At 39.9% G+C, this 15,865-nt stretch overlaps 1 protein-coding gene across 1 annotated transcript in view; it reads right to left on the minus strand.

The window, feature by feature from the left end:
* The window catches only part of LOC120489080 (interferon-induced very large GTPase 1), a 33,270-nt gene that overhangs the window by 7,009 nt on the left and 10,396 nt on the right, over positions 1 to 15,865 (minus strand). The window contains 1 exon segment of the mRNA XM_089128143.1: positions 5,637 to 6,206. Coding sequence (XP_088984269.1) covers positions 5,637 to 6,206 — 570 coding nt within the window.

The raw sequence follows: 15,865 nt of genomic DNA on the forward strand, positions 1-15,865 counted from the left end.
AAGAGTGTTTAGTGTTTGTTTTGGTACATTGTTCTTTATACAGTGTTTACTATAGTTTGGAGTAATGTTGTGTTATTATTATTATTATTGATTGCACTCTTTTGGTGAAATAAACAAAAGCTATCTGACCTCTAGATGATCCTCCTTCAGGTCACACTATAAGGTTTGCACATTATAGATGGTGGAACAGTTCAGAGACACACCATCTATAGACTTTTCTAAATTTCCAGCAGACAGTTGTTCTCTATTAAATAGTTAAGACTCAGAGAACATTTGCAGTGTAACAGTGTGTTTCAGTGTAAGCTGGGTGTTTAATATAAAGCAGGAGACAAAGATTTGAATTTTATACATTTGAATTTTAGAACTGAATTATTTGTATTTTATAGATTTGTTTTTGAAACAAAAATGATTCAGATTGTAAAATAACAGCAGCAACATTTTCAGTCTCACTGCTCAAGAGAATAGTAGTAGTTCCCTTCGAAGTAGAAGCTTGATGCTGTGTCTTGGTATTAATGCTTTGGGAAACCTTCTCACATATTCGGTGTCTGAGCTTGTGTAAACATGCTCTGTTAGTTTGTAGTGTTTGGCAATGATGAGCAAGAGTTTCAGAAAGTGTGTTCATCCGTGTCTTCGTTTTATGACACCAGAGGACACGCATGGACTTTGTGTTCCCTTTCGTTGTCACTCCGAGTTCCGTCGGATGACGATGAATGGGGTTTTGCTTAGAAAGCCTATCGAGTATTACAAAACGAGCCAATGGCAAAGAAATGCCATGGGTCTGCGGATTTTGCATAGCGTATCTCCGCCTTACCTCGTACTTATAAAAGGAGGACGCTGGCAAATGCAGGTATGTTTTCGCTTCGCAGCCAAGAGTTTTCTTCACTCCTGCAGCCTATTCTCGGACTATCTTCGAGAATCTTCTAGACAAGGCACTTCCAGTCGGTGTTGGTGTGATGGCGAGTTTCATATTCCTGCCTGCTGAACTGAACAGCATGTGTGTTTCTCCCTGGGCGCCTCAGCACTGCTGCAAGCTTTTCTCTCACAAAAATACAATTTTAACTTTTTAAAGACGATCTGCCTCTGTTAATAGCGAGGTATTTTGATAGATTCAGCTGATGGGCGCAAGCTCTGTTTGACGTGTTTGGGCTTTGATTGCGCTCAGACAGCGCTTGTGGGTGTGTCACGTTCTCCCAGCGGGAACGTGACCATCGCAATGTAATGGTCGAGACTTGATGAGCTCAATAGAGTGAGAGTCCCCTCATCCACACTCCGATATATTTTTCTCCACGTAAGATAATACTTCAGGCTGGTAGCCAGAAGACGGCAGGTCTGGAACTAAACAGACGAAAATTCCTCGGTCCACACCCCGTCTTTCAAATTGCAGCCTGCATGGTCCCGAGTCGCTGCATTAAGGTGAGCTGGTGTCCTTGAGACACTGTATGATGGCTCATCTGTGTTGCTGTCTTCGGATATGCTAGCATAGCGAGTTTGATCCAGAGTTCACAGCTATGCTTACCCGGGCTGCCGTGAGTATTGGGCTTGTGTGGAACCTTCTGCCATGTCCCGAGCACTTAAGGCTGATGATTGGCTTTTGGGGGTGGTCATGAGATTGTGGGAGTCTCCTTTGACTTTTCGAGACTGCTTAGCAGCCTATTCCACCTTCTCTGCCCTCCTAGAGGCCTAGGGTACACTGGGGTTTCCCCCTGTGCAGTGCTCAGAGGCAACACTTATGTGTGCCCACAGCACCTTCACCTAGTGCACCCCTCCAATGCCTGTAGGTTCTTGTCTACTCCAGTGGCAGGGACCTATAGAGCTGCAGGGCAGGCTGCCACCTCACTGCATGTTATTGCCATCCTTCTGGGTGTTCAATGACATGCACAAGGGTAGGGCTGATTCAGGGCTCATCCTTGAGCTGCCTGCCATCACTGACCTTGCTCTACGAGCGACGAAGGTGACCGCATGCTCCCTGAGTCAGGTGATGTCCACATGCGTGGTCAGACATCTCTGGCTTAACCTGGTTGATGTGCGCGAGGCTGAGTGAACCCACTTCCTCCACTTACCCATATCCCAGGCTGGCCTCTTCGGTGGCGCGGTTGAGGACTTCTCGCCCAACAGTTCTCGGCCGCCCAGAAGTGGACTGTAGCTATTTTGTCTGACCCCGTGGCCATCTGCTGCCAACCAGCCGCCAGTTCAGACGCATCAGTCCGCTGAATGCGCCCTCCTCTGACTTCCGCCTACTCCCACTCGGCCACAGCAGCACTGGACCTGATTCATGATGATTTATGCTGATTCATCGGCATCCGACGGAACGTCTCCGTTCCCTACTCAGGGAACGAGGGTTACAAACGTAACCGAGACGTTTTTTACTCATGAGAGTGAATTAAGTTCACAGGGAAGAAGCTCTGCTCATGCTTGTCCCTTTTCTCAAGGAAAGAAGAACAAGCGTCTGCACACCTTTAGAATCGCGTGGAAAGACAGTATGTCACGTTATAAAAAGACACTAAAAACAGCCAGGGCTGAGCATCTCCGCAAACTACTCGAAAATAACCAAAATAATCCAAGGTTTTTATTTAACACCGTGGCTAGACTAACAAATAAACAGACATCACCAGAGCAAAATATACCTTTACAGTTTAGTAGTAATGATTTTATGAATTACTTCAATGCGAAAATAGAAAGCATCCGAAACAAAATTATAAATGTACAATCCGCTATGGTGTCTTATGATTCAGCTTCAATTATGGACCCTCTAGAACAACTAAACCGCTTTACAACGATAGGACAGGAGGAGCTAAATAAACTTATCATTGCATCTTAACCAACAACTTGTTTATTAGATCCAATACCCACTAAACTACTGAAAGAACTATTACCTGTAGTGGAAGAGCCTCTCCTCAATATTATTAACTCGTCTTTATCTTTAGGTCATGTCCCAAAAATATTCAAGCTGGCTGTAATAAAACCTCTCATTAAGAAACCGCAATTAGATCCAAATAACTTGGCAAATTACAGACCCATTTCAAATCTTCCATTTATGTCCAAAATACTTGAAAAAGTAGTGTCCGCTCAATTGTGCTCTTTTTTGCAAGAAAATGATATCTATGAAAAATTCCAGTCAGGATTCAGACCGCATCATAGTACAGAAACTGCGCTAGTTAAAATTACAAATGATTTACTTTTAGCTTCTGACCAAGGCTGTATCTCAATACTAGTCCTACTTGATCTTAGCGCTGCGTTCGACACTATAGATCATATAATACTCTTGGATCGACTACAAAACTTCACCGGTGTCCAGGGACAGGCATTAAGCTGGTTTAGATCGTACTTATCGGACCGTTCTCATTTTGTCTGTTTAAATGGGAAAAAATCAAAGATAACGTCAGTAGACTATGGAGTACCGCAAGGATCGGTTTTAGGCCCTCTGCTATTCTCAATATATATGCTGCCACTTGGTAATATTATAAGAAAACATGGAATTAATTTCCACTGTTACGCTGACGACACTCAATTATATATTTAATCACGACCAGATGAAAACACTAACTCATCTAAAATGACAGAGTATCTCAAAGATATAAAATGCTGGATGACGCGTAATTTCCTGCTATTAAATTCAGATAAAACGGAGGTATTACTTATTGGTCCAAAAAACTACTCACAAAACCTCTCACAATGCATCTTTAATATAGACGGATGTCCTGTTACTTTATCCACAACAGTAAAAGACCTGGGTGTTATACTAGACCGCAACTTGTCGTTCGAAAATCATATTTCATATGTTACAAGAACAGCCTTTTTCCACCTTAGAAACATTGCTAAGCTACGTAACATGCTATCTATTTCTGATGCAGAAAAATTAGTTCACGCATTCATGACCTCGAGACTAGATTACTGTAATGCTTTATTAGCCGGTTGTCCTGCATCCTCAATAAACAAGCTACAGTTAGTACAAAATGCAGCTGCTAGAGTTCTTACTAGGTCAAGAAAATATGATCATATAACACCGATTTTATCATCTCTACACTGGTTACCTATTAAGTTCCGCATCAACTACAAAATACTACTACTGACCTATAAAGCCCTAAATGGTTTAGCTCCTATGTACTTAACGGACCTTCTTTCGCCCTACAATCCACCGCGTTCCTTAAGATCACTAAATTCAAGGCTTCTGGTCATTCCTAGGATATCGAAGTCCAGTAAAGGAGGGAGGGCGTTCTCGCATTTAGCTCCAAAACTCTGGAATGGCCTTCCCGATACGGTCCGAGGCTCTGACTCGCTGACACAGTTTAAAACTAGATTAAAGACGCATCTCTTTAGTCAAGCATTCACATAATGCTTACCTTCTAGTCCTCTGTTATGCCATACGGAACCGTCTGCCACTGAAACTGCTTAACGCACCAGTGGGGCTCGACAGCCTTTTAGACAAACGGGTCGGCGCGTATGGTTGGGTTGCGGAGAGTTCGGGTTACGGAGAGTTTGTGAGTTATAACGGAAATCATTATGAACATCAGCTATGCTAATTATTTCCCATCTGCCTTTCTGCTGTTATCTCGGGACGCTTGTCCCGAGAAAAATGGCGTTCGTCAGGTCCAGTTTTGTGTCCAGCCTCTCACGGGGATTTCGGATGCCCCAACGCCTGTGATGAGACGACTCAACGCCTGTGATGAGACGACTCAACGCCTGCGATATGTTATGGCGCCGTTTGATTCATAAACAATATTTATATTTAATATTTATAGACCATTTCACAAGATGTAAACAACACTGGTCCAGAAACACTTCCTGTTTCAGTTTGTAACTGTTTTCTTTATTTCTAATGCAAAGAAAACATCTTAAAGATGTTTGTTTAACTTTTTGATTCAGTTTTAAATGTCCTGTTGGTTGTATTTTATCCCAGCTTTTATGTAGTGTTAAATAACTGAAACAGGAAGTGCTTCTGGACCAGTGTTGTTTACATCTTGTGAAATGGTCTATATATAAACAATATGAATGTAAGCCAGAGGAGAACTGGCCCCCGACTGAGCCTGGGTTCTCCCAAGGTTTTTTCTCCATCCAATCTGATGGAGTTTGGTTCCTTGCCACTGTCGCCTTGCTTTTGGCTTGCTTTGAGCTTGCTCAGTTGGGGTTATTTAGTGTTTAGCAATGTTCTTGATCTGTGTTGTGCTACTTTCATGTTATCACTGTGAAGCTGCTTTGATACAATCTGTATTGTGAAAAGCGCTATATAAATAAATGTGACTTGACTTGACTTGACACCGGGCTCCCTGTGGATGGGTGCTATATTAACCATGAAGCTACTGTAGGTAAATGGGAGTATGTTGGGCAAGGCATTGCGTCCCATGCTCTTATTTACCACCCTCTCCAGTTATTCATATTGGAGTGTGAAATCGTGTTAAATGCTTCCTCCTAGACAGCCACCTCCTTAGGGATTATGTCATGTCGGGAAGTTTGTGTGTCCCTCTATATAGTCGACCTCCCTTCCCCAATTATTGTTGGTGTAGGGAAAAGTAGGGAAACACCAGGATGTCCCTCATAGTGTTAACAGCGGTATGATAGTAGAATATTAAAATAAAAAACAAAACACTTATATTATAGATACGTTTTTACTACAAATGATCAAATATCATCACACTCACGTCTTTCTGTGTCCTGTTGCCTCATTGTGAAACCCTGTGAAGCTTCAGCACAATCCAGGTGCCGTCCATTATTCATTTGCTCAATGTCCTCAAACGCCTTCAGAAGATCATCAGGAGAGCTGTTTCCCTGAAGACTGAGGTGTCTGTTGCAGCATTTCTGAATGATTTTCTGTAGGATGTCGTCGGTTTCAGTCGCCTCTTGTGTCGTGAGCACCATGCTGTGTTGATAAACCCGCTCAGAGAGAGAGTTCAGGACCTTCTCCACACACTCTTGATCTTCTGCTGAACACTGATCATGTTTGAGGAGCAGAACGATCACATGAGGTCCTGGATCTGACAGAGACACACACTCTCTCACAGTCTTCGTGATCTGACGAAGTGACAGGTGTGTTTCGAGCAGCTGAGGACTGTTGATGAGGATCACGTGTCTGTCCTTCAATCTTCCTCCAACTCTCTCTACAACATCTGGAGGAGCTTCACTGTCAAACGCTGCTCGCCGTAATATGAAGTTTCCCACTCGACTGTTTTCTGACACACTCTTCCCCAGCAGAACAACCCTCAGATCACTCACTGAAATACAGACAGTTAACATGGTATTATACCAAGATTTTGATCTTAATCCAACATCACATCACGCTTTCTTTTCTTTTATCTTTATAAAAACTTACAGTCAGGAGGTTTACTTTTGCTTGATCTTCTTCTCCGAGGAGGATTGTGAACATCAGTCTCTGTATAAAAAAAGACTTCCATTACATTAGACTTTCAGCACAGTAACACGTACCAAAAGAAAATATTTAAATACATTTTTTGCAAGAAGCAATATTAATCAGAGAAAACGTGAGATTTTGAAAAAGGTTATAATCAGCTCAGGATAATCAATAATTTGTCAATGTTGCCTTAATAATAAACAGAATTATAAATGTATTATGCATGCATGTTTTAAATCTCCTTCTTGACATTTCCTCCAGTGGCCTACTTGTAACTCTATTAATGAAAACCTACATGAACAATAATTTAAAGCTTGTTTCTCTGTGATTCTCACCACTGTTGTCAGCATTTGACATGTTTATATTATTTTCTCTCCTCCGTGTCTTTCTTTAATCCTTAGCTGATGATCTTATCTGACTCCGGGGGTCTGTCAGTTGATCCTCCAGCAAGAGATCCATCACAGTCTTGAGATACAGTCCTTAATTTCATCAGTCTGTGTCGTATGGAGCCGTGATTCACAGGTTTGCTTCGCAATGAAAAAAAACACACTGATCAAATCAAACATTCAGCTTGAAGTGACTAGTCGTGCACAAAAAAAAACAAGTTTTAAATGAACACTCCTCTGTGTACATATTATGTGTCCTACAAGGTGTTACAATTAACACTGAAGCAGTGTTGAAGTTAATGAGATAATTAAGTGATAAATTAAATGATGACTGAGCATTTTTGAAAATACCTGATGTTAATAAGCAGAATCATTGAATGAAAGAGAAACAGAACTACTGACTTTGAGCCATTACACATTATTGCACGTACAATTACCAGTTTGACTTTATTTCTGTCAAAGATCTACTAAATAACAATCTTATTTAGATTTAATAGACGTTTAGATGCAAATGTTTTATGGAATGTTTTGTTTCGAGTCACTATTATAGTGATCAGTGTTGGACTCTTGACCCTTTACTTTTTGTCTGGCTGCTCCAACTCTGTGTTTATAAATCACATTTGTTGTGGCAAGAGAAACCATGACCTGGGCTGCATTTAGCTGAACAAATCGTAAGCCTATTTTGATCATACAGACTATTTAATTGCAATTGATCTACGATCAAGTTAGGCTTAAGATGTTTATGGGAAACGCAGCTCAGGTCCTGATGGTTATGTGTCGATGATGAAATTACAATCCTATAGTGTCCCGATTCACTGATCTCACATAGCATTCTAAATTGATTATACAAATGCTTTAATCATTTTTTATTACAGTAGCTAATTCTAGTAATGCTTTAATAATCTTAAAGTAGGAGAAAAAAATGAAACACACAGACATCAAGAATCTACATATGAATATCAACAATGGTGACAATCACACAAATGCTTCTTGTTGCAGTGCATGATGGCAGCCACCAATCAAAACACATCCATGGCTCACATCATGCATTGCAGCATGAATAAATTGTGCCACTGTGTTGTCCTGTAATTATCATGTTTTTTATGTTTGCTTTTATTTTGCTATTGTTTTGTTATAACTTTAGTAGTTTGATTTGTGATGCTCAGAGTTGATTTGTTTGTCACTAGTTTGTTTTATTGTCACCATTGTTGAGATTCATATGCTGATTCTTGATGTCTGTGGGTCTAAACACAAGTCCTTCTGTGCACACAGTATTTTTACAATTGTTCAAATTGCTGTTGGATCTTTTTTTTGCCCTTTAGATGTATGACAGAAATAAAGTCAAACTGGTAAATAATATTAAGTGCATAATGTGTAATGGCTCACAGTCAGTTGTAGTTCTTGTGTTTCTCTTTTTTCTGTTCTTGTTGTTTCTCTTTGCTTCATTGATTCTGCTTATTAACATTAGGTGTCACCACTAATGGCCAATCATTACTTAATTAATCACTTAATTATCTAATTAACTTTAACACTGCTTCAGTGATCATTTTAACATTCTGTAGTGTGGACACTGGAGATTTTGCTGTGAGGATTAGGATTAAAAGTGTGAAGGTGGGCTTTATGTTATCAACCAGGTAGCAGTTAATACACCTCGTTTTGTGCATTCACAGATGTTACAGTTAAATTAATATTTTTTGCTCTGTTAACCCAGAAGAGAGAAAACAGATGAACAGATTGTTTTCTGAACATTATTCGCAGCCTTTGGAATTTTTTTTGTGTGCTCTCTGGTTGGTTTCTCACGATTCGGTCATCCTGGAAATGCACACTTTTTAACCATTGTATATAATATAGCGAGACCTACAGCACATTAAGTGTCTACCGTATTTTCCGCACTTTAAGGCGCACCGGATTATAAGGCGCACCTTCAATGAATGACCTATTTTAGAACATTTTTCATATATAGGGCGCACCGGATTATGAGGCGCATAAGATACTGCAGTCAAACGTTTGACTGGGTTTGCGTTATGGATCCACTAGATGTGCTGGGAATGTAGCAAGTGCACAGCGCCGGAGGTGAGGCGTTTATTAGTGTGAGCGCGCTGGGGCGGACACGTAACTTACATTCGCAGCCTGAATCATATGAGTAATCAATGTGTGAGCTGGCTGTTTTGAATGAGACGACCCGGTACTGTGAACGGAGAGCGCTTCATGAACATTCTGTGACGCACAAGCAGCGTCGGGGACAGTGTGTCTGTTCGTGTGTCTGTTAAGAGTGAGCGCTCGTGAGCGGGAGACACACATCACCTGATTTATAGGAGGTTGAACTGGCCGTGTGACAAAGCGGGCATAAGATGGACACGAGCGCGAGTTTGCGGGCGAATTTAATAACGCGGAGCGTTGTTAACGAATTGATCCATATATAAGGCGCTCCGGATTATAAGGCACACTGTCGTTTTTGAGAAGATTAAAGGCTTTTAAGTGCACCTCTAGTGTGGAAAATACGCTAACTGAAAAGCGTATGTACAGCGCGCGTCTTCCTCTGCTTTTAAACAGAAAGTTTTGCGCTTCCGGCACGTCATCTTATACAATAGGTGGCGGTAATATAAGCGGTGAGCAGCCAGTCACAAGAAGTAGTCGAAGAACTTCCTCATCTCAGTTCTCGCGCATACGTTCTGGAAATCTCTTCAACTCTCGTCTCAAGGCCCACAAGGAAGTAATGGAATAGTCGAATAAAGTCATTATTTATGTGTTTTTTTTTTTGCACAAAAAGTAGTCTCGTCGCTTGATAAACTTATAATTGAGCCACTGTAGTCACATGGAATTTTTTAAACATTTTCTTTAATGACTTTCTGGGCCGTCAAGTTTCATTCCCTTAGGCAGCCTATGTAGCAGTGATCCACCTCTCAAATTTAATAAAAAAATATCTTCATTTGTTTTCCGAAGATGAACAAAGGTCTAACGCCGCCTTCACGCTGGCAGTTGAAATCCTCTCCGATACGACTCCGAAACTACCGGAAGTCATTCATTTCCTATGGAGATTCGCAGAACGCATGCGAATGGGTCTGAAACGGGTCCGACTGTGTGCGGTGCGAAGAAAATCGTGTCCGTTGGTCATCCGGATGCGTTCAAAAAATTGAACTCCTAAGAAAAGCTACGGACGGTTCCTATCCGACAATTCCGGCGGAAGTTGAGCGTTGCTATGGTACTGATAAACAAACCTGAATTCTTAACGTTTATTAAAATAAATAATGATTTTATAACGATAAGTTGTCATGTCATTTTTTTTTTCATGACTTTCTAACGTTATTAGGGCAGTTAATACAATTAAATTGTAGGGAGACATTGCACTATTGACCATCATATCACATTTTTAGTCAACTTGACATGTCAACGTCCTCAGTAACTTTCCTCACGCAGCAGCCTTCATATTAATTTAATATCTCTATACCCCTCATCAGAGAAATCAACTGACAGGATCAACTTTTCTAATGTCTCCGCCATTTTTGTTCTACCCGCGTCCGACGCTTTTCACTGTGTAGTACGACGTCCGTTGGGAACATATTGCGTAGTACAGAGCTGATTTCAACTGCCAGTGTGAAGGCGGCGTTACGGGGTTGGTACAGCATGGGGGTGAGTAATTAATGACTTAATTTTCATTTTTGGGTGAACTATCCCTTTAATATCAGGTGTCTTCAATAATGGTCAATCATCACTCAATGAATCACGTAATGAGCTCATTAACTTCACTTATTAACAACACTCTTAAATGTTAATTTTACCATTGTAACATTCGAGTCTGGAGCCATATTTAATACTGGAGTGTTTGCTGTGTGCAAAATCAAGAGATAGACTCTGCTAAGCCAATTTTTTTTTAAGTTGTTGTTTAAAAGTTTTAATGATACCTTAATTATTTAAGGTAGATTTTAACTTATCACTATATTTGATTAGCCTTGAAATAAAGGAAATAAAAGTTTTGGCACAAGGGTACAAATATGTACCCTCTGCCAAGGGTACAAAATCTGTACCCTTGAGGGTACAGCCCCAGTGACAAGAAGCCACCCCTAAAGGTACAATTATGTACTTTATTTTCTGAGAGTGTAGCCTCTATATGGTATTTTGCATTTGTAACTGGATGATTTTGTGTCTCTTCATACTCTGAATTAATATAACAAGAATACAATCCATGCTATGAAATGACAGAACACCAATGTATTAGAAAGAGCAAGAAAACAGAATATAAACTAAACAGTGAATATTTGTTCTTCTCAACATTGAACACAAGATTTACACAGACTTTCATCAGTTTTGTGAAAGAAGATGAAAGTGAAACTATAACCGATGTTACTACAGCCCATAAATTATTAATAACATTCAGAATTAAACTAAACATCGTTTATTGTTACACCTCACAATTAATTTTCATAGAACAAACATAAAGAAAGTATTCATAATGAAACATACCTGTATTTCAATGTTTAATTCTGCTTAGGCGTTTCTTTCCTGGTTCCTAACATGCAAACAGCAAGAGTTTGGAGTCGGTCACGTTACAAAGGAAACTAACCTGTTTCTGTCTGTCTGGTCTGACAACAAGTTTAGGTAAAAGTTCAAGCTATAGTTCATGCCAGAGTGAGGCTTAATGTTAATAAATTATAAAGACAACAGCAGCTGACCATAAAGACTTTCAACAACAAATGTTGAATGTCTTCATTTCTATTAGATCATTTTAGGTGATATTCTGTTAACTAATGAATATTTTTTGTTGTGTATAGCAGTTATCTGCTCATCATCAAATCATTCCAAGTGTCATGTTCTTCGTAAGTAAAATTAGCAGAAACACGTGAAGTTGATGGCATGGGTTTGAAGATTCCAACAGCTTCACATTATCATTTTTTTGTTTTTTGTAATGACAGTTCAACTCAATTCTAAGGTAATTATTACTTCAGTTACACCAGAAAACAACATGGAAAATTTCATTAATCTTTTTTTATATAGGTCATTTTTATTTAAATCCCACATATGTGTTAGCCTGGTTCAACCAGACTCTCGTACATTTCATTTGTAAAGAGAGTCTGGCCTCTCTCCATTGAGAAACGTTTACTTCCTTGTAGGCCCAGCCAGCACAGCCATGTGGGGCCCAGATGGGTTTGACGTGGGCTATCTTACTGGGACCCAACCAGTTTTGCTCCTGTGTAGGAAATGGCTTTCCATGTAGGCCCCACATGAGTTTGCCCAGATGAAATGAACACTGCGCAGTGTGCACACTACAGGCTGTTAAATGCAACACTGATCAGTGTGGGAGTTAATGAGATTCATATTCATATAGAGCCTAATTTCTGAGTTAGGTTCACTTTATTAATTATAGCAGCAGTGACCTTGTACAGCATAATATTTTTAACGTCTACAATGTATTCAAATTAAATTCTTAAAAGCTTTTCTTATACAATTTTTTACTTCTCTACAATTTTAAGACACACATACATCAATAATTAGCTAGTGAATCTCAACAATGGTAACAGTTATAAAGCATGTTGCGTTGCATTCTGAGTGCCACATTCATGGCTCCCATCATGCATTGCTGCATGAATAAATAAAGATCTTTTGATCAGAGGTGATCTGTTTGTCACCATTGCTGAGATTAGTATGTTAATTCTTGATGTCTGTGTATGCCTAAATAAAATATTTTTGGGAATTTTTTTTTATCGTTTTTTATTTGAAAAGGCTTAAAATGGTATGTCCTAAAATGACTGTGCTGCTAAAATCCTTAAGGTAAATTTTAAGTCAGAATTTATGCTCTTGATGAGTTCAGCAATTCAGGTCAATTAATGATTGTGTTGAAACACAACCAACACCATCAGATCCCCTTTTCTATTTGTTCATCAGGCCATTATAAGTCACATACAGCAACGAAACAAAATCTAAAGTTAATGATTTAAGGGTCAAGAGCCCAGCTAAACCAAACACTGATCACTATAATGGTAACTTTTAAATTCCGGTTTTGTCCTTCAGTGATTCTGCTTGTTAATATCAGGTGTCTTCAGTAATGCTCAATCATCACTCAATTATTCACTTAATTATCTCATTAACTTTAACACTGCTTCAGTGTTCAATTAACACTCTGCTCTGAGTTTCTATAATTCACACTTTAAACGTATTAATTTAACACTGGGGATTTTGCTGTGAAGGAAACATGGGGTTAAAATAAAGAATATCTGCTGATAAACAATTCAATACATATTTAGACTATTGTCTGGGATGGATGTGGACCTCCTGAACTTTTTCTTTAAATGTTCATTCACTGATTAAACATTTTGTCTTTAAAAACATTTTGGGCCTTATTTTAACAATCTAAGCCAGTAGCACCTCATTGCAGTACACGAGATCCAGGAGGCGGAGTTGGATCCAGATATAAGGGGCGGAGATGGGTAGGAATAGGGGTGGGGTTAGGGGGTCAGGGGGCAGAGATGGGTAGGTTTAGGGGTGTGGTTAGGGGTCAGCGGGCGGAGATTGGTAGGATTAGGGGTGTGGTTAGGGGTCAGGGGGCGGAGATGGGTAGGATTAGGGGGCAAAGATGGGTAGGTTTAGGGGTGGGCAGACGTTCTCTTTAGGGATCATGCTGTGTGGAAGCGCGTCAAAGCTATAATGCACGTTGGTGATTGAAAGGGGTCATGAACTGGCTTTTCAAATTTTATTATATTGTTGTCTGTGTGCTTGGTTTTTGCATTCAAAAACATCAAAATGAATAAGTAATAGGCTATTTTGTACCCTAGTATTGAGCCTAGCTGAAAAACGCTCGGTTTTTATGGGCGTCTCGCACTGAAGATTTGGAAGTAAACGCCCTCTGCTGTGAGTGGATAACAGTTTTGCATATTATAATGAGTTTCAAGTCATTCGTCGATGCACATGGGGGAAACTGTTACGAAAACGTCCAATGTTGTAAAATGGTAACCGGAATAATTACCCCATACTTCTTCGACCCAGAGTCTGTGTTGCACAATTCCTGTCAGATCCAATATAGACGGCACAGCACCGTTCTTTACTCTTAATCGATCTGCAAATCCAGTCTTGTTTACAAAACAATCCTCAGTGAAATGAAGCGAACAGACGGACGATGTTTTACCCTCATCAGCTGGAACGTCATTAAAAATAAAGTTTATCCATGAAGTCCTATTGGAATCCAGAGGAAGCATATATGCAGCCACTGTCATCCTCCACAACCAGGTACTGCACAATATTCTGTATAGCTCGCTCGGTAGCTCGATCCAGTTTGTCATCACGAGGTAGGTATCTATGTTATTTAGCTATGTGTGTAATGCGCGAATCGGCGGGCGGGGCTAAACCGGCTGTGTTGAAGTAGGCGTTGATCTTCTTCTGCGGGGGTGATGTTTTATCCTCTTTGTCGTCATAGTTCCCCACTTTGAAAAACGAGTCGTTTGCTGAGGCTGGTGTCAATAAAAGCTTTTATTGGACTAACAAAAAGGTTTTCAGTTCTGAAACTTACAGGATATTCTTATAATATGATAAAAGCTCAAGGAAAATTTGGTTTCTCAGTTCATCACCCCTTTAAAATGAATAAATGTAGATGTACAACAATGATACATCCTGTTAAAACTATTCGTGGTGTTGATATATTTTTTAGACTACTGGTGACTCTATAGGCAAGGAAAACTAACTTTACCGCGCTCGGAGAGCCCTCTAGTGGTCAGGAGCATTTCCGTTGTGTTGCGGCTTTTATTTCGTTGTGTTGTTCATTTTGCGTTGTGTTGTGAATTCATTTAGTTGTGTTGTGGCTTAATTTCGTTTTGTTGTGAACTTGTGTTTGCTTTTTTAGTGATGTTGTGTTGTGCACTACTGGGCCACCGTAAAATACGAATGATGCATGCGTCGATGTGCAAAACCAATGGGCTTCATGCACAGCTGCACTACTTTCTGAACTTCAGCCAGCTCCTTTGTTTCCTGTCCGACATTATTGGACAAACTGACTAATCCAGGTGTGTCTGACCTCAGTAGTCACAACAACAATAATCAGACACACCTGGATTAATCAGTTTGTCCAATAATGGCAGACAGGAAACAAAGGAGCTGGCTGAAGTTCAGGAAGTAGTGTAGCTTTGCATAAAGCCCATTGCGCTGGGTGCAAGATAGGGCCCTATGTCTTTAAGTTGTTGACCTGTATGTTTTAACACAACCAATCCATTAAAGACAACACACTTACAATACAGTTTTGTTAAATGTGTAATTCAGTTGTTCAATACATTAGTCTAAAATTTAAACTTAGAAAATTCAAATTCATTATTTAACTCCATAGATCTCTCCATGAGGTGTAGATGAGTTGACTTTCACTGATAATAACTCATTTCTGACTGTGATCTGAGGAGAATCTGGAGTCTCATTCTTTATCATCTCCATTAAATGTATCTATCTAAACTATTAATGGCATCCTGTTTTGAGTATTTTCTCCATTCATCTAGTATCTTACCACTCCTGTCAAATGTTTTCATGTAGTATTTTTCCAGATCTTTCTGGAATCTGCAGACAAACCACTTCCAGTAGGGCAGTTCAGAGAGATCGGGAGTGATGCTCCACTTTGCATAAACTCCTCCTGCTGTTCTGTATTCTCTATACAGGACTGTATCATCTGAATCAATGGGATGAAAATATTTCTTGCTTGCTACTGCTGATGTGCAGATATGAGTAGACAAGTTAGATGTACTCCTGTAATATATTTTTGTCAGTCCAATATTACGGTGAAAAGGAACGCTGTGATCTCCATGATGGTTTCCTTTGGTGTTAGTGCAGGTGGCTCCACAGAACGGACACTGAACCCAACAGCACTGACAGAAGTGACCAATCAGAAGCTCATCTGGTCTTTCTTTATCTTCTAGCTTTCCTGGAAATGTATTTTCATTAAATGTTTTGCTGATTTCAGACAGTATAGTAGGAAGTTGTTCTCTTATCAAATCTTCTAGAAGTTTCACGTCAACATCATCATGTTTTACTGCTCTGAGGTCTTTTTCTGGGAAAATCAGCTCGTCTGAAAGCTGCTGTGTGAAACTCTTCAACCACAAACCAACATCTCCTCTGTACTCTTGAACATGATCAGTAGATTCATGTGCTGCTTTCATGATCTTCTGCTGCA

Source organism: Pimephales promelas, chromosome 3 (assembly GCF_988280905.1).
Source record: "Pimephales promelas chromosome 3, fPimPro1.hap1.1, whole genome shotgun sequence".
In the NCBI taxonomy this organism is placed as follows: Eukaryota; Metazoa; Chordata; class Actinopteri; order Cypriniformes; family Leuciscidae; genus Pimephales; species Pimephales promelas.